This window comes from Mixophyes fleayi, chromosome 8, assembly GCF_038048845.1.
Source record: "Mixophyes fleayi isolate aMixFle1 chromosome 8, aMixFle1.hap1, whole genome shotgun sequence".
NCBI classification, from domain to species: domain Eukaryota; kingdom Metazoa; phylum Chordata; class Amphibia; order Anura; family Limnodynastidae; genus Mixophyes; species Mixophyes fleayi.
This window is the reverse complement of record NC_134409.1, coordinates 112,836,705-112,856,490: the sequence shown is the minus strand read 5'-3', so window position 1 is coordinate 112,856,490 and position 19,786 is coordinate 112,836,705. Positions and strand designations below refer to the sequence as shown.

The 19,786-nt window shown below is 40.3% G+C and overlaps 1 protein-coding gene and 1 long non-coding RNA gene across 4 annotated transcripts in view; one reads left to right on the top strand and one right to left on the bottom strand.

The window, feature by feature from the left end:
- The window catches only part of PHF2 (PHD finger protein 2), a 189,679-nt gene extending 177,817 nt beyond the window's left edge, over window positions 1-11,862 (top strand). For 2 of the 3 annotated variants that reach the window (XM_075183190.1, XM_075183192.1), the window contains one exon: window positions 8,294-11,862. In XM_075183190.1, the coding sequence (XP_075039291.1) occupies window positions 8,294-8,350 (57 nt within the window). In that variant the 3' untranslated portion in view covers window positions 8,351-11,862. Of the gene's footprint in view, window positions 1-1,292; window positions 1,564-8,293 lie in introns of all 3 variants that reach the window. The other variant, XM_075183189.1, reaches the window with a different exon arrangement.
- LOC142099597 (uncharacterized) overlaps window positions 1,075-19,786 on the bottom strand; it is a 64,926-nt gene continuing 46,214 nt past the window's right edge. The window contains exon 3 of the long non-coding RNA XR_012678579.1: window positions 1,075-1,733. This is a non-coding gene — a long non-coding RNA (uncharacterized LOC142099597). The remainder of the gene's footprint in view (window positions 1,734-19,786) is intronic.

The following is a 19,786-nucleotide window of genomic DNA, read 5'->3' as shown; positions in this document are numbered from 1 at the left end:
TAATTGATTAATTCCTTTACATGTGTAGATCCAGTGTTCTGTAGCCACAGGCACAAGACGTGCCCAGTCGCTGCACTTGGTGAATGTTTCTAAGAGGGGCATGAAAGCATTAACAGTATTTCCATTAAGTGGTCCAGACTTCTCCACCTGCATCTAAGCTAAAGGATGAGGTGATTATTGCCTCTGGAACCTCACACATGTAACTCAGTCTAAACAAAGACAATAGGGTAGTAGTTTAATGTATGCTGGCATTCAAAACTCCTTAAGGATACAGAAAATAACACTTTGGATGTGTATACTATAATGGATCTTTTGTGTTGCAAAGATTCCACTAACCTTCAATCCCTGCTAGCAGAGATTCTCTTCCTGGCTGAACAAGGCATGTGACCCTTTTCATCACGTCACGATTATGAGGAAATACAGTTTAATCCTCTGGCCAAATAAATGGTGTGCCCGTGCCTATACCCATTACTAGGCCAAAAAGGACTATAGACTTGTATTATTTTATTTTCCTTTTTCTAATATAAATGTTAAGGGATAACTGTATAAAACATATCCTTGTTATGGGACTTAACCTTATTTCTATGATGGTGCTATTAAGTATACTTGCACATGTTTGCTAATTGGTGTGTGATAATCCCCTCACAATACAATAGATTGGGGGCGTGGCCTGATGACAAGGACGATTACATCGTTGGGGGTGTGGTCAGGTCCAAAGGTTCGAAATCAGAGGTCAAACACAACTCGTTGCATTTCCTCATAGAATGAGGCATAATGTAACACTATAAACAGCATATACATTCCCCTGTGCGGTGCTAGGCACAGTTTAGCTCAGCATTTTTTTTTACGTTCGAGTGCCTTCAATAAAATAAAAAAGGAACAGTTTAGTCCACATTGTATGGTAGTTAGTCAACCAATACAGCTAATTACCATGTAAACTTAATAAATAACGGTTTTCTTGAGCAAATCCTTGCATCTTTTTCTAGCAATAAAATGGGTGAGATATGTGATCAACTTTGATATAATCCCATTAATTTAAATAAGTAAATAGCGTGCTGTCCTAAATACACCTATGAACGTCATAGAATATAAAAGAATTAATAATAATAATAAGCGTGCAAATAACTCCTCCCAATAGCTCAGTATGGCTAGATAACTCCGATCTCCACGGGACACATAAATAGGCGTAGGCTTTCTTCCTCAGGTAGTTTTCTTTTCTGAAGCACTGCTCGCCTGTTAGATTCAATCCATATTTCTAAGCAGCCTCATGATAATGATTTGCTTCCTTAAAGGAGGAACAAAAAGTCAAGAAGAAAAAGAACACAAAAAAGAAGCTTATACCCAACGACACAAATAAACTTTGTCAGGAAAGCAGTTCTCCTGAAGCCACAAAGCTGGAATCTCTGGACACTAGTCTAACAGACCACGAGTACACAGCCGGTGTCAGCACGTTTGGCGTAGCCCAAGTAAACAGAGGGTCTCAACCTTTGGCCCCCGGGGTGTTCCTCACACAAAAGAGACCGTCTGTGTCTTCCCAAAATAACTCAGCTGCCAAAGGTAAACCTACATGTGAAGTGTATGCTGGACTTACCTGAGCATTGTGTCATATTACCGTCATGAGGTGAGAATGAAATGCCACATGTGGAATGCACCATGCCAAGGCCCCAATGACCGGCCACAGGCTTTGTTGTGGTTAGTTGGGGAAATCCAAACAAATCAGTTCTGGTACCAGTCTGTAAGAATCGGAGTGCAGAAGTAAATCAAACTATTTTATACAATACACTCTATACTTCTATACACAGCACATTGTTCTACTATTGACTTACCACTAAACAGGACACTGCAACATTAACCTACCACCGACACATAAAACCCCATTGGCATCATCATCATGTAAGGACGTGTATAACTGACTGTGTGTTATAAACAAATGCAAGTGGTAATTACTTTCCTCCTTTTAAGCTACTAAAACTCCTGCCAACGAAAAACTGCAAAGCGTAATTAGATGGGAAAAAAGTGTTTGGAAGAAATCACAGATTCAATTCTCCTAATTATGGACAATGACATATACAGGGTGGGATCAGGGGTCCTTTTGGACACCTTATCCCCTCAAACTTAAACAAGAACTGCAGACACCAGAGCTTCTTGCAGGAGATGGAAGCTCGGAGTCCCCTCTGGTATTAGAAGATTGTGTTAGAATATGCCCTATATTGTGCCTAGCAATACTGACGTTGATCAACAATATGAAAAATGGCATGGCCACCTGTAGTGCAATATCACCACAAACTGCTGCCAACCATGGATCAACAGTACATTATTATCCTATTACAGTACTGTTCTACAGCATTCCTTAAAAGTACACCATCCCACCACACAATATACTATGGTAGTGCCTGGTTACAATACATAATTACAAAACACAGTACAGTTTTACAGTAAATTATATATGTTCATCATGAGCCTAGCTGATAAAATGTAGCTGCCTTAATTTAATATAATACTTCTGAACTCTAAACTGTATATCCGTAAGAGATCCCAAAAATACAGAGGACCAGGCAGTGGTTTTTGTGTGGGAGTTTGAGGAGAGGGCTGTGAAGCTGCTTGTTAGTCCACACTTAAATCTGTGAAACAGGAAAGCAAACCCTACAGTATTTAGACATCACAGTGATAGATCTTAGATTCAGGATAAAGATGAGTCTTGGCAGACTCAGGGTTGGATGTGAGTTGATCACATGATGCTTACATCTAATCCTGGGACGCTGACTTCAGCCACGCACAACACTTGCTCTTACCGAGTTCCCCAGTCATGATAATTATTGTGATAAGGCCACGGTAACAATCGTTTTTAAGGTATGTTTTGTAGGTAGATTTATTTGATGAGAGAACATGTGAAATGTACAGTTAACCATAGTATTTGTTTTTATTCTGTATGTATAGACAACAGGACTGCACCACATCTGTTATGCTATAGGTTTACTAAAATTGGTGTATTTGAGTCTCAGTTCCTTATCTATTGACAACTGCACAGTATCACTTCTCTTTTTCTCCTATAAAATCAGGTTTCATGTTGAATAGACATATATTAATACATTATCATTTGGTTAAATAATGCTTGGGGGAGTAGGACCCAATGTGCATCTAGACCATTAATGTGTGGTACATGTGGCCTGGGGTCACCCTAATCAGGAGCCACTTCCTTATGATTCTTTCTAGTGGTTCTAGCATAAATGTGATTCATGACAGAGAATATTCATTTAGGTGTTTTGTATTATTTGAAAACAAAAAAGCGTAGTAATATAGTCTAACAATACACAGAGAAGAATAAGGCAATAGGAAAAAAAAGTTGCTTGAGTGAGGTGATCCAAATATCCAGGTGGGTTTTACCTAATATATTCAGCTATTATTTATTATAATTTTATTATTCTAAATCTACACTTAAGCTAAGCACCAAATACCTGTGTGCAAATTAGTCTTACATGTGTAAGGTTAAATTGGATAAACGCACATCCTGTCGGGCCCAGTAAGTGCTGTCGGCCTATTGCCGCACATATTGGCAGATTGTTACACCAGAATTGAACGACGTTTTGATTACACTCTCAATTGGCTGTGTATATTGGCATAGTGGGTGACAATGCCACCGATTAACCACTTACCAACTGCCTAACGCAGATCTACATTCCACTGTCGGCAGGACTCCCCTTACAGACACCTGCTCAGGAGCTGTTTCATCCGGTCTCTGGCAGTTAGATAGCTACACTCACTGTTCTGTCATAGAACGCTGTGTGCAAGCACTGGATGAGGTTTTATTAGACCTAGAAAGCTCTTTCCACAGTCCCTGTAGAGTCAGATCCTATAGAGGTGTGAATTACATACCCACATGTATTTACATGTATAATGTTATTTTAGTCCATCAAAGTATGCCACACCTGTAATAAAGTATCCCTAATGACCAGTGATAGGCAACCCGATACGATTAGGGGGGCACGTGGTGCGGACCGCTAACCTTCAAAAGGCCCGCACATTACCCTTAATCTAATTAATAATTTAAAACATAGGATTCCGTCCAAGAAAGAGACACCTGCCTGTAATAACATAACAGCAATCATTTTAAACAAGTGTCACAAGCCATAACAAACAAATTTGACATAAAGGAGGAAGGAGCTGGGGGCCGCAGGTAAAGGCACGGAGGGCCGCATGTTACCCATCACTGCTATAGATGTTAGAAGTCACAGAATAGTTAAGAAGTTTAATAATGAGGTAGAATTATAGAAAGGTGTATTTTTTTAAAAAAAATAAAAATATATATATAATATTTATACAAATATGCTGCCTAAAGAAAGCCCTTCTGTGTGCATACAAATATTGTGTAAGTGCCATTTTTTTGGTGTCTCAAAGCACCTATGTGTCACTAGCTTATGCCAGTTTAATCATATGCTAACTGTTTTTGGCGTTTGTTCTACTACATTAATAAATATGAATTGTATACATGTAGGATCACAATCCTTTTGATACTGGATGTAAATTATGCATATATTACATTATTCCAGTATACAAATCACATCATACTTTTGTTGTAGAATTCTGCAAGGTACATGTGTAACACACAAGGGGCTTCCAGTAATTAGAGGAAAAACCTTAAAATTGGACCATGATCCAATGAATCGGATGGATCAGATGTTTGATTATAGGCCGTTTCCAGACACCCTGTTATTGTAAACGTCAACTTTGAAGACTTTCATATAAGTATTTAAAAGCATTGACACATGTAATGAAATCAGACATCATGGCAGTAAATGACAAAGATTCCATCTGACATAACACAGTAATATACGATCCCAGCCTTTCATTTATAGACAGCCTCTAACATTGCTCCATGGAACAGTGCCTGACTAAATAAGCAGCTAATCGTTAGTTACACTTCAGTTCCTAGAGGAGATCCCGGCCAAGACACGTGCGTGTTACATAGAGGGCTATTGGCAGACAGGACAAATAAACACCACCTGAATATATATATATATATATATATATATATATATATATATATATATATATATATATATATATATATATGTGTGTGTGTGTGTGTATATATATATATATATATATATATATATATATATATATATATATATAGGAAATAAGACTGATTAGTTATAGTCTCTTACTGAGGGTAGACAATAGATATAGTCATAAGTTACAGTCAGCAACTTTTTATAAGCTATATTTCCACTAGAGAAATATGGACATGTACCATAGCTGAAAAGAGCTTGGTCACCCTTCACAAGGTGAGACTAGCACAATCTCACTTAGAGGGGGATGTTACAAAGATATTACAGGAAGCTATATAAAGGGCCTAATCCGTGTTTGGATGTCTGTTTGTGTGCCGTATCGTGCATGAAACAGCTCTGCGCATGACCAGAAATGGACCTCATGCCAATTAACGCAAATGTACGCAATTCTTGTTTGAACGCAGATGACACTTATGACTGATCCTAAATTTTTAGGATCCTTTCTAGTTGTGCTAATATGAATCATTTGCCTAGTGTGATCTCAACTTGGCATAGATGTAGGGTTCCCTGAGAGACAAATGCCAAATTAATGTTCTTATTCGAAAAAAGCAAACAAACATTGGAATATAATCTAGCAATACATGAGAAGACTAAGGCAATACAAAAAAAAAATGCTTGTGTGAGATGACCCATATATCAAGGTGTATTTCACCTTATATAAATATGTGTAATAATAGCAAAAAAAAACTTCACTAGTATTAAAAGGCTAATTCCACCCAAAATGAAAAATGTTTTTTTTTGGGTGAAATTAGGTAAAATATGTTAAGCCGTTAATTCTTACTAATTTGGTGCGTCCTCCAATGCCATGTGACGTTTAGGCCCATCAAATCAGAGGCCCAGCAGGTACTCTTACCTAATTCAACTAAACTAAAAACAACATTTTAGTTCTTTTTAGTTTTGGATGCAATTAGCAATTGCATTAATAAAGATTAATAGTTTGATGGTGATTTAATAAAAAGGAAAGAGATGTTTGGTTTGGTTTTGTATATTGTTTTCACCATCAGAAATCGGCACTAATCTTTATCCCCCCCATTCACTGTCACATTTCTTACCATCACTTTCACCATTATATTGTTACATTGTGTTATTAGAATGCATCAGTTATTGATAAACATGTTTATAGAAATTATTTTTATTAGTCCAAATTATGTACCAGTCCTTTGTACATGTGGTAGAATGTGCTACCTCAAGGCAGTTGTTGTCCATGTTTTTTTATCAATTGCTTATGCAGTGATGGCTTTGCCAAACTGTATTAAAAATAAACCTTTTTCTTGTGGTTGAGTGTAGAAAATTGCTTCCCTGTACAAAACTAAACCTCAAGCAGCATGTATTAAGGTGTTAAAATGAATGGGGAGGAAATTGAGGAAGGGGACAGTTTCTGCGAGTCCTTTATAATAACTATGGCTGGTGTCATATGTCTTGGGATAGTTATAGTTCACTTGTGCGACAGGGAAGCCATGTTTCCTGCTCACTGCTGGTTTGTACAACAGCTTTAGTACAGCTCACTTTTTTTGACTGGAATGAGCAGTCGCTTCCAGATTTATTGACACAGAAAGGTCCTTCGGCAGCACATGGATTTGAATGGGGTAGAACCGTCCGCTCTACGTCTGTGGTTATTTAGATGTCTTAAAGTTACATGGCGTTCTCTGTGATGCAGCAACTTGTGACAGAGACAACTGATTTTAAAGAAGAAATGAAAGCTCACAGAATGTGAAGGCAGTAAGTGGGATATGTATCAGTAAGTAGAAGGATATAAATAACAAGCAGAGTTAATCTATAGTAGTGCACTTAATAATATCTCTTACAATTGAATTCATTTTCCTCAAGTTAAAAGGCAAAACTTTATTATTCATTCATTAATAAATCCTTATAAGAATAAGGAGACAGCGGAATATTAAAATAGCTAATAGTGCCCAGTGTAAGGTGATAATACAATATAGTGAAATTAAAAATTAGTTGATTTTTATGATAGTCATCATAATCAGTGTGTGTGTATATGTATATATATATATATATATATATATATATATATATATATATATATATATATATATATATATAACAGAGTATGTCAGCCTTTTTAATACATTTCCTCTATTTACCTGGGAAATAATAGATATGTTTTAATGTAGGTTTCCTCCATTCACTCTTTTAATTAATGATATAAAGCGCTGCAAAGTTTATTATATTGTAATCAAAAGAGTAGAATCTCCTGTTTGCATTAATCTATTTTGTTGCAAACAGTTCCAATCACAGGGCTGTTGCCAATTCTGCCATAATAATCAGTGAGGTCAGACAGTGATACTGTATGATATTATTTATACAGATTCACTGTGTTGTCATAGATTATAATGCCTAAATTAACATCACTTCAATTTATACATTTATATTTTTTAACTTCAGGTCTAATAGGTTATAGTTATGTTTTTCATATGAGGATCTGAGATATATTATGTCCTATTAGGAAAACCTCCTGGCTGGAGTGTTTATTGCATGGCTGTTTAGGTACAGGCTTGCGTTCTATTTATCTATACCAGGGGTAGGCAACCTGCGGCTCACCAGGTGTTTGTGAAACTACAAGTCCCATGATGCTTTGCCTGTAGATAACCAGCAGATAGGTGGCAAGGCATGCTGGGATTTGTAGTTTTACAAACACCTGGAGAGCCGCAGGTTGCCTACCCCTGATCTATACCCTCACAGTGCTAAACCGCATTATAAGGCTGCATAACATGTAAACTAAACTCACATTTTAATCCTCCTATTAGTAATATATTGTTAAGGAAATGGACACTCAGCGAAAACACCAACACGCGTTTCACTGAACTTATATCTGGTGCAGAAGTTTCTTTCTTTCATCTTTGGCACATTATTAAGATTTTTTTGGGATTAGACATTATGCCTATATCGTTAGTACTGGAATGGTTAAAAACAATGAATATTCTAATCTAATGAATATTCTGAATTATACATTACTACACCCTACCATAAATACATTGGACTTTCTACATAACGGATGACATTTCCATGATTGAAATCAGCTTGCAGGAAATATCTGTCTACGCAAGATGAACACGTGAACATGCTCATAGATCATATTAGATATAGGCAATGCAGAACTACAGGGAAGCCACACTGTCCTCTAAATATTAAAATCTTCAGTGTTGATTTGCACAAGGTGTGAAAACGATTTCCATGCTTTGATTGCTTTTGTGTTCTGATTTCAGGTAAACGTACAAAAAAAGGCATGGCAACAGCTAAGCAGAGGCTTGGGAAGATCCTGAAAATCCATCGGAATGGAAAACTTCTCCTTTAGTGTTTGTAAAGACAAGACTTATTCTTTGTGGCTCGTCGACATGTGAGCTGACACTAAATCTTGAACTCTCAAAGGACTGCAGTGGCGCTCTACAAACGTGCTAGGAGGAACCCAACCCCGCTCCACCTTCCTGCCACCATTTTAGTAATTCTTTTTAACTTCCAGCAGTTGACATGTACAGAATACTGCTAATATTTTTAATAATAATAATAATAATAATAATAATGTCCTTTCTCAAATTGCTGAGAGTGACTAGTTTGCAGGAAAGAAGAAAACAAAAAAAAATAGGACCATTCCAGTCTTAGGAAAGAACCCGTGTAATCTTAGTCAGTGAGAGAAACACAAAATGCATCGCTTCTTTTTGTTTTCTTTTAACCGTGTTACAGACATTGCTGTACAGCACAAAAACTTGTACAACACAACCGTATCTGGTCAGGAATCATGTCACTCGTACTCCAACCATCCTGAGCGTAGGAAAAAAATGTGTTGCGTGCTTTGTATCATTGCATTGTAATCTTGATTCAGATGAGCTGGTTTGTTTTTGTCCAGGTCTTTATTTAGTGAGGGTTGGTGGCTATGTTATACCAACCTGGGCCAGAAACAAGAAAGTCAAGTACTGCTTATTACACCCAGCCCCAAATCCACCACAAATCATTCACCTTTATGTATCTGATCTGTACCTTTTATAAAAGTATATACCCAAATTGAAATGGGAACTATAATGTAACTTAAATACGTTATGGTCTTAGCTGGAGTTTATTTAAAAAAAAAAATCTCAAATGTTTAATAGAAATAACACCTTTTGTTGACCAGCTTCACTTTTAGAAGCCTCTGTAGTTTCTGTACGTAATACAGTCAATATAATATTAAAGATCAAGGCACATGACCTTTGACATACATCTACAGACCTGTTCACATAGGGTTATTAGTTTAAACCTGATTGAGACCAATTTGAGAAAGGATCTTTTTGACATCACCACCAAGACGTGTTTGTAAACGTTTTCCTTTAACCAGCTTAGCACTCCATAGTTGAAGATTTTGCTGGACAAATCTGGTTTGTGGTCCTGTTGGTGCTTTGCAACAGGGATATTCTATTGCCCCAGAGCCATGTTTGCTTCAGATTGCTGTATCACTTGATGCCTAACATAGTTTTGAGGCCGTAATATTTTATTGTAGTTTAAACATTTTTTTTAATTTCTTTTGGAGTTGTACTTACTTACAGTGCTGGGATATAATTAATTGCATATTAGGGAACGCCAACAAATTAGGCAAATCACAGAACCGATTATTGCACTTAATATTTTTTAAAAAGTAGACCCCTCGTACATAAATCATGAAGATTATTAGATGAAAATTATATCGTCTTTTGCAATAAGACCAATGCAGTCAAGAGAGTGCACATTTATAGGTGGTTTGAACGTCTCTATAAAGATGACTTACTGGATCATGGATGGGACGGAGGCAAGCCTCTGGATGGCAGGACATGATGGGAGTTGTAGCTCAGTAGTAGGAGAATTGTGGCTTGCTTACATCTATTTTAACTTATTATTGTAAAATATGAGCTGTTTAAATCTTGCAATTAGCCTTTGGATTACTACAGACTGTCAGATACGTTTATTACATTTAAAGGTGATTTCTGCTACAAAATAAGCCAAGAAATGACAAGGGCATGAAATGTCAAACAAGGAATTCTCCACTCTTCTATCAACCACGCCCCAGCATTGCAAATGCCATGAACATGGCTGCTAAGTCCTATTTGTGAACGTTATGCCTATTCTAATGGTGGTTCTAAGTTCTGCCGCATTATGCAAGGACCACAAAAAAATGCATCAAATCCCAAATGTTATTTGTTTTGCATCGTTTACCAGAATGGTAATTTAGTCCTTCATTGTTGTTAGGTAAGGTGATTGAAAGCACTCATTGCCATATTTGTGCCAGAAATGTAAGCTGTTTTGGTGTAAATATTATGCATGTGCCGTGGCCCTTCGCTACCAATCAGGTTTTGTCTTTGGTAAGTTGCATTGGTTGCCATGGGTTACAGCACATTCTTAATATCTGTACCATGCATCTCCTGTTTACTATGATATCTCATGGCTCTACATATAGCTACTTCAATTCAGTCAGACGTCTTGGGAATAGCATCTATCTGCTGAAAGACACTTGTTTGGCAAGCACTTATTGTAAGCCATTCCCTTTCTATGTTTTGTTACTTTATTATATAAATATGCCTTTTTGTCCCCATTTTCACATAGGTGTCCTGCTGTCCTTGCAACATCCACAACTTAAGCTTCATCAGAAACATCAACGGGTGCTCACTCAATAACCGATACATAAATTATCCACACAATTTTTTCAAAGTTGCGGCTGCATAAGACCCAGTATTTAAATCATAGGAAGGTGTTGTGTACTGACAGTGTAACTGGGTTCATTTATTTCCAGCAATTAGTGTTTAGTGTAGGAATGACTTGTCTGCACATCAGCACTTAAAAGGAGACACCATTGTTTCTCAGGCAATCCCTTACTTTTAATTTTTCTTTATTATGTGTTTGCTAAGGCATATTTTTCCCTAGAATGTAGCGTGTAAATAGCTTATTAAATCTTTTTTTTTATTTCTACACGATCAAATACAGTGTCTTTAGAACCTTCTTTTTTCCTATAGGTAACTTCAGTTGCATTTATGCAGAATTCTACCAAGTATAATAAACTGTTTCATTTTTTTCTTATTGTTTGTGTCTTGTGAGCGAGAAAGAGAAGAAAATTATTGCCTGAAAGTCAAGTTCATTTGTGCAGCCATAGAAGATGTCTTATAAAAAATGTCAAATATATATAAAAAAAAAAACTATTTAAAAAAGAGAAAAAAAAACACAATAACAAAACAACACATATTTTGAAGACTGGCCTTCAAATGATATACCAGCTCTTTGTTTGAATTCTTGTATTATGAGAAGATGATGCAGTTATTTTAATAGCACCTTGTGAAGTGTTCTGTGTTTTGTGATGACGTAATAATTTATTAATGTTTGTAATCTTTTATACTTGTACATTTCGTATGACCTTCGTTTATATACACATTATCCGGATGTTATGTCTATGAAAATCCAGCTACAGGAAACAATGGCGGCCTTATTAACTAAGGGATTATTGGCTTGCTACAAGCGCCCCCCCCTTGGGAAAGAAGTCCAGCAACGTGCATTGAATAGGGTCCCAGAGTTCTGCAGAAAGCTTCCTTAGAGATTGTGTATTGTCCTTGCTCAGCATCTATATAATAGCGTATAACCCCTCCCACCTTCCTCCATGCTGTTTTTTTTTTAATGGTTATTATTTTTATTTTTGCATCATGTACATTTTTAATGAAGTTTATTGTGGCTATTACAGTGTTTTATTTACAAATTAAATCAAATGCTCTTGTATTAAGTCACTGAAATCTAAGTAAACTTTAATCAAAGTTTAAAAGAAGTAAAATATTTCAGGTTTTGTATACACATGTGTCTGTATTTTTTTTTTATCATGACTACAAACATATGTAAAAGGAATATTTTGCCCTATATCAAAATATTCATGTATAATACATATTGAGGTTGATTTCTTTTTTGTTCTGACCACATGGTTTTCTGCTGTAAATACAAATAGCGGAAAAATAAATGGAAACGCCATTATAAAATTCACTTCATAGGTCGGGGGGCCAACAGGTGCTGCTAAAATATCCAGTACGCCACATAGCATTGTGGGTAACAATGTCTGCAATTGTGCAAGAGGGGTGCAGCGTAATTCTTAGACAAGAAACTCACTCAACTGACACCTGGTTGATAATGCTGGAAAATGTGTCATTACAGAATATCTAACAAATGTTTAATTGGGTTCTGATTTGGTGGCTGAAAAAGCCATGGCATATGGATAACATCAGTATCATGCTGATCAGACCATTGGGTAACTGCTCATGCTCTAATAATGATAACAGTATCATCCTAGAAGACACACTTGTCAGGAAAGAAATGCTGGAACATGGGGTAAAGATGATCCCTCAGTAAGCCGATGAGCATTGACCTTGCATTCTAAGGGAATGACTGCACTCAAACCATGCCATTTTGTGAAGTCCCACAACATTACAGAACCACCAGAAACTTTCACTGTTGGAAACAAGCACTCAGGCAGGGCTGTAGGGTTCTTTTGGTTGGTACCAGACGATCTCTTGTTGAGAACATAGTGAAGTTAATGCATATCACCTTCTACCACTCCAATGCTCAGAAGTCCATTGCCTGTGCTCTTTGCATCATCACTGTACTCCCTTTCTTAACGAAGTTGTCTTCTAGAATAATAACGTTATCAGTAGAGCATGTGCAGTCACCCAATAGTCCCATCAGCATGATACAGATGTTATCCATATGCCATGGCCTTTTCAGCCTGCAAAATGTGTAATGGACAGTTTATGCAATGCAACCCTATGATATCCTGCTGTATGAAGTGCTCGATGGACCTGTTTTTGATTAAACAGGCTGCTTTTCTGGATTATTTGTTTCCACCCACTGTTGTCATTAGTGGATGTTTTCCCTTGAATTCCATGCTGACATCATGTTAGACACCGTAAAACATTAGCAATTTGAACTGTCTTGGTAACTGACGCTCCTACCAAACACTCCTCAGTAATCATTCCTCTTTCGAGGTCCATGCTATCTATATAATTATAGACAACCAGAGCAGCCCAGCATTTTTGTACATGGTGTCTTGCGCCAAACTCACTTCGGTACGGCACCATGTTCATTTTCTTCTTTGTGGCACACCGGGTTGTCTTCTGCCCACCAACACTTACTCTCGATTCCACACTACAGTTGGCATGCATGCACACCAATCTTTTATATCTTCGGTCACATGACCAAATAATGCCCCCACTGTCACTCACCGGACTGTGAGTGCTTCTTCCCGGACTATTAGGAACCGTGGACGTCCTCTATCCTGAGGGACTGCGCATGCGCAGCCCTTTCCAAACCTTCAGTGTATGTTCCTTTAACTTAATTGGCAGATCAGGCAACCTCCCTATATTAAGCACCTGTGGTCAACACCACGTTGCCTGATCTTGGAGTCTCATTCCCCATGAGTCTCTGAAGGTGTTCCTGTGTTTCCTCGTTTATTCAGCCCAGCTGATTCCTGTGGTTTCCAAACCACTTCTACCTCTGTGGTTCCCAAACCACTTCTACTACTGTGGTTCCCATACCACTTCTACCATCTACTGTATCATCGTGACTGTGAGCTGATTCCTATCCGCTGCCTCCGTGCACTACAGTCTTCTAACCACTTCAACTCTACCTTGTATCATTGGGACTGTTAGCTGATGCCTATCCGCTGCCTCCGTGCATTACAGGCTTCAACCACATCCACTCACCTGTTCATGATTGTGACTGCCAGCTGATTCCTATCTGCTGCCTCCGTGCACTACAGGCTTCAACCTGCAACTCGTCTGTGTTTCATCATCGTGACTGTTTGGCTGATTCCTATCCGCTGCCTCCGTGCACTACAGTCTTCAACCTGCAACCCGTCTGTGTTTCATCGTGACTGTTTAGCTGATTCCTATCCGCTGCCTCTGTGCGCTTCAGTCTTCAGTCCTTGTCTACTCTACCGTGTTTCCTTGAGTCTGCTGCCACTATTGCTACCCGCTACTCTCCGTGATCATCTGTTCCAGTTCAACTCTGCTCCGGTGTCCCATCGTTACTGCACCTGCTGGTTGCTATTGGTTACCTCCGTGTTCCCGCAGAGACCCGCTGCTGTTACTTCTCAGCGCTACTCATCCATCTACTGCTGATCCGCTCTCCACGCCTTCCTGTGTTATCCTGCTGGCCTCCTGCCCTTCAGGTATCTCTGCACTCCTGTCTGACTGCCTTCTCCTGAACCACGGTATGCATACTTCCCATTGACTGTGCTGTGTATTGCATACCTTGCTGGACTGTGTTGGTTCTCCTCTGGAGTGTACTATCCGCTGAGTCTATTGCCATCATTGACTGTGTTGGTTCTCCTCTGGAGTGTACTATCTGCTGACTCTACTGCCATCATTGACTGTGTTATCTTATGCCGGATTACTTCAAGAGACTTTCTATATTGGCAGTGTTGTTCAGTCATTTATACATTTATATTGTGCATATTACTGTGGATCAAAGTCAAGGTGCCCGTGTATATATTGTGTTGCAGTCTCTCCCCGTGCACCTCCTCACATATATATTCAGTAGTACAACTTGCTAGTGGCAGACCACTGACTCCTGTTTACAGTTTCACCTGTTCCAGTATCCTCTCACATAGCAGTGGTACAACTTGCTAACGCAGACCACTGACTCCCCGGATACCTCCACTTGGATTCCATTCCTTCACTCAGACAGCGGTACAACTTGCTATCCGCAGACCGCTGACTCTCATCACCTCCTCGTTTCTGTTGGACATTCCTCCTCACTATAGCAGTGGTACAACTTGCTACCGCAGACCACTGACTACCTTCACGTGTCCTTTGTCCATACAGTTCCTCGTGTATTACTACCTCCATATTGCCAGTGCTGCTAGTCATAGACTTTCCTGAGCATCTCATCATCTGCTTTTCCTGTTCCGTGATCACCCTGCTACCAGAGTACCATATTACCACCTATACTGCTCTGGTAAGCCTATCACCTGGTGATCCCTGGGTAAAGACTCCTAGTGCCCGTGACAGTAAGATCAGGCCATGACAGACCCAGATACGGAACCTACCGCTAAAGAGATGCTGCAGCATCTGGTCAGCCGTGTGGAGCAACAGGATGCTCGCCAACAGCTGTTACTTCAATGTTACCAATCATTAACCTCCCAAGGAACATCTGGACAGACTGTTACAGCTAATATTGAAGCTCCTGTGCTTTCCTCCGTTTCCCCAGTGCCATCCCAGGTGTCTACAGCTCCTACGCTTCACCTGCCTACTCCGTCAAAATATGACGGGGACCCCAAAACTTGTAGAGGTTTCCTTAACCAATGTTCAGTCCATTTTGAACTCCAACCTCAAAATTTTTCTACCCATCGTTCCAGAGTGGCCTATCTTATCTCATTGTTTTCGGGACAAGCCCTGGCTTGGGCCTCCCCCCTGTGGGAAAGAAACGATCCAATTCTACAAGATAGTGCCAAATTCATTTCCACGTTCCGAAGTGTGTTCGATGAACCAGGTCGTGTGACCTCCGCTGCTTCCAGCATTCTTCGTTTGCGACAAGGCTCCCATACAGTAGGACAGTATGTCATTCAATTTAGGATCTTAGCCTCTGAACTTCAGTGGAACACTGAAGCATTAGTTGCCGCCTTCTGGCAGGGGCTCTCCGATAAAATTAAAGATGCACTGACTACCCAAGAGCTTCCTTCGTCATTAGAAGATTTGATCTCTCTTTGCCATCGTGTAGATATGAGATTTCGTGAAAGAGAGTCTGAGAAAACAACAGCTGTCAAAGCACCTCTTCGTTTAAACCCTCAATTTCGTCCAGCTCCATCCTCTGTGATTCCCATGGAGATAGGACGTTCCAAATTATCTTCAGAGGAAAGGAAACGAAGAGTAAAGAATAGACTCTGTATCTATTGTGCTGATTCCACGCATATGCTCAGCTCTTGCCCTAAGAGATCGGGAAATGCCAGGCCCTAACTAGTTCTGGAGAGGTGAAGTTAGGGTCCCTGGAGTCCTCTCCATTGTCTATGAAATCTAAAGTCTGCGCTTTTGATGTTACGATTTCCTTTGCTACTAAATCCTTTGAGTCACAGGCATTGATTGATTCCGGAGCAGCAGGAAATTTCATTTCTAAATCACTAGTGAATCGATGGTCCCTACCAGTGATCACTTTAAAAACACCCATTACTGTGACGGCTATAGATGGATCACGCCTCATCAATGGTCTCATCACCCAGAGTACGTCTCCAGTAACCCTTCAGATTGGTGTACTACACCATGAAGAAATTTCGTTTTTAATTCTTCCAGTTACGACAAGTCCGATTGTCTTAGGCCTTCCATGGCTTCAGTGTCACTCTCCCCAGATTGACTGGCGCACCCCTCAAGTTACGTCTTGGGGGTCTGAATGTCACCATCGTTGTCTCTCTCAAGTTATTCCTCTTAAAGTACAGCGATCTTCCATCTCATCTTCCTCCCCGGGACTCCCTCCTCAGTATGCTTCATTTGCCGATGTGTTTGATAAAGCTCAGTCTGAACGTCTTCCTCCTCATCGTTCTTGGGATTGTCCGATCGACCTTCTACCTGGCAAGACTCCTCCCAGGGGTCGGGTCTATCCTCTCTCGTTACCTGAAACTCAAGCCACATCTGAGTACATACAGGAGAATCTCCAGCGTGGGTTCATTCGACCTTCCACCTCTCCCGCTGGAGCTGGGTTCTTCTTCGTCAAAAAGAAGGATGGATCATTACGCCCTTGTATAGATTTTCGTGGACTCAACGCCATTACTATCAAGAATCGGTATCCCATTCCGCTGATCACTGAGCTATTTGATCGCATCAAGGGAGCTCGGATATTTACTAAGTTGGATCTTCGTGGTGCTTACAATTTAATTAGAATCCGTTCCGGTGACGAATGGAAGACCGCGTTTAACACCAGAGATGGGCATTACGAATATTTAGTAATGCCCTTCGGGCTGTGTAATGCCCCCGCTGTTTTCCAGGGTTTCATCAATGAGATCTTTCGGGACTTATTATATGTATGTGTCGTTGTCTACCTAGACGACATATTGATCTTCTCACAGGACCTGCCTTCTCATCACCAACATGTGGCAGAGGTCCTCTCCAGACTACGGAAAAACTCGTTGTTCTGTAAATTGGAAAAATGTTCATTCGAGTTACCCCAGATTCCATTCTTGGGGTATATAGTTTCCGGAGTTGGCCTGAAGATGGATCCAGACAAAGTAAATGCTGTACTACATTGGCCTCAGCCAACTACTCTTCGTGCCATCCAGCGTTTCTTAGGTTTTGCCAATTACTATAGACGCTTCATTCAAGACTTTTCATCCATTGCATCTCCCATTGTGGCCCTAACTCGGAAAGGGGCTAATACTAAGCAATGGTCATCTGAGGCTCTCCAAGCCTTTCAAATCCTCAAAGAGGCCTTCTCGTCTGCTCCCATTCTGCGACAGCCTGATGTGACACTCCCCTTCTTCCTAGAAGTAGATGCCTCTAATGTGGGCTTAGGAGCTATTCTCTCCCAACGCTCGGAGCAACAAAAATTACATCCTTGTGCCTTCTACTCTCGGGGTCTTCTGCCCGCAGAGAAAAATTATACTATCGGGGACAAGGAGTTGCTGGCCATCAAAGCTGCATTAGAGGAATGGAGATACTTGTTGGAAGGAGCTCGCCATCCGGTGACGATCTTCACGGATCATAAGAACTTGTCATATTTGCAATCTGCTCAATGCTTGAACCCTCGTCAAGCAAGATGGTCTCTTTTCTTTTCCCGTTTTGAATTAATTATAACCTTCAAACCAGCCGCTAAGAACAAGAAAGCTGACGCTCTATCTCGAGCTTTTGTGACGTCCTCTGATGTAGAAGAGGTTCCCAACCATGCTATTCTAGACCCCAAATGTATTTCTCTGGCTGCTTCATCCACCAAAATGCTACCATTTGGGAAGACCCTTGTGCCTCCTACTCTGAGGAGGAAAATCCTTTCGTGGTTCCATGCCTCTCGTTTTTCTGGACACGCCGGTGAACACAAGACCTTTGAGATTCTCTCTCGTAGTTACTGGTGGCCTTCAATGAGGAGAGACGTCAAAGAGTTTATTGCTTCCTGTGATTTATGTTCTCAGTTCAAATCCTCCCGCAGAACTCCAGCAGGGTTGCTGCGACCACTACCCATTCCGTCCAAGCCTTGGACCCATATTAGTATGGATTTCGTTACTGATTTGCCACCAAGTAAGAATCACAATACTATTTGGGTAGTGGTAGACAGATTTTCGAAGATGGCCCATTTCGTCCCTCTGTCCGGTTTACCTTCCTCGTCTACTCTGGCTGAACACTTCATTAAAGAAATCTTCCGCATCCATGGATGTCCGTCTGAGATTGTGTCAGATAGAGGAGTACAATTCGTTTCCAGATTCTGGCGGGCCCTTTGTAAAACCTTGGGCATACGATTAGCACTCTCATCATCGTACCATCCGCAATCTAACGGACAAACGGAACGAGTCAATCAAGATCTTGAGACTTTTATTAGGATGTTCTCTTCAGCCAACCAAGACAACTGGGTAGAATTGCTCCCTTGGGCTGAATTCGCCCATAACAACATGTACCATGAGTCATCATCCAAAACTCCATTCTTTGTGGTTTACGGTCACCATCCGTCTTTTCCGGAATTTCCTGCCCTCCCACCCACCCAAGTTCCTGCTGTGGAGACTGCTTGTCAGACCTTCAAAAATATCTGGTCTCAGGTCAAAACCTGTTTAAAGAAGACATCTAACAAATATAAGTCTTTCGCAGATAAGAAGAGGCGGGCTATTCCACCACTAAAAATTGGAGATCGGGTTTGGTTATCTACCAAAAATATTCGTTTGAAGGTTCCATCTATGAAATTCGCCCCTCGTTTTATTGGTCCATATAGGATCATTCAAGTTATCAATCCAGTATGTGTTAAACTTCTTCTTCCTAAGAATCTTCGGATTTCCAATGCCTTCCATGTGTCCTTACTCAAACCTCTTATTATCAATCGTTTCTCGACTCCTCCCTCAGCACCGCAGCCAGTTCAAGTTCATCAGGAGGAGGATTTCGAGATTACTGAGGTATTGGATGCAAAAATTTCGCGAGGAGTCCTCCGTTTCCTCGTTCATTGGAAGGGCTTTGGTCCTGAAGAGCGTTCATGGATCAAAGCTGAAGATCTTAATGCTCCTGCCCTTCTGAAGAAGTTTTATTCCAAAAATCCGGACAAGCCCGGTTCCAGGCGTTCTGTGCCCACCTTTAAAAGGGGGGGTACTGTCACTCACCGGACTGTGAGTGCTTCTTCCCGGACTATTAGGAACCGTGGACGTCCTCTATCCTGAGGGACTGCGCATGCGCAGCCCTTTCCAAACCTTCAGTGTATGTTCCTTTAACTTAATTGGCAGATCAGGCAACCTCCCTATATTAAGCACCTGTGGTCAACACCACGTTGCCTGATCTTGGAGTCTCATTCCCCATGAGTCTCTGAAGGTGTTCCTGTGTTTCCTCGTTTATTCAGCCCAGCTGATTCCTGTGGTTTCCAAACCACTTCTACCTCTGTGGTTCCCAAACCACTTCTACTACTGTGGTTCCCATACCACTTCTACCATCTACTGTATCATCGTGACTGTGAGCTGATTCCTATCCGCTGCCTCCGTGCACTACAGTCTTCTAACCACTTCAACTCTACCTTGTATCATTGGGACTGTTAGCTGATGCCTATCCGCTGCCTCCGTGCAT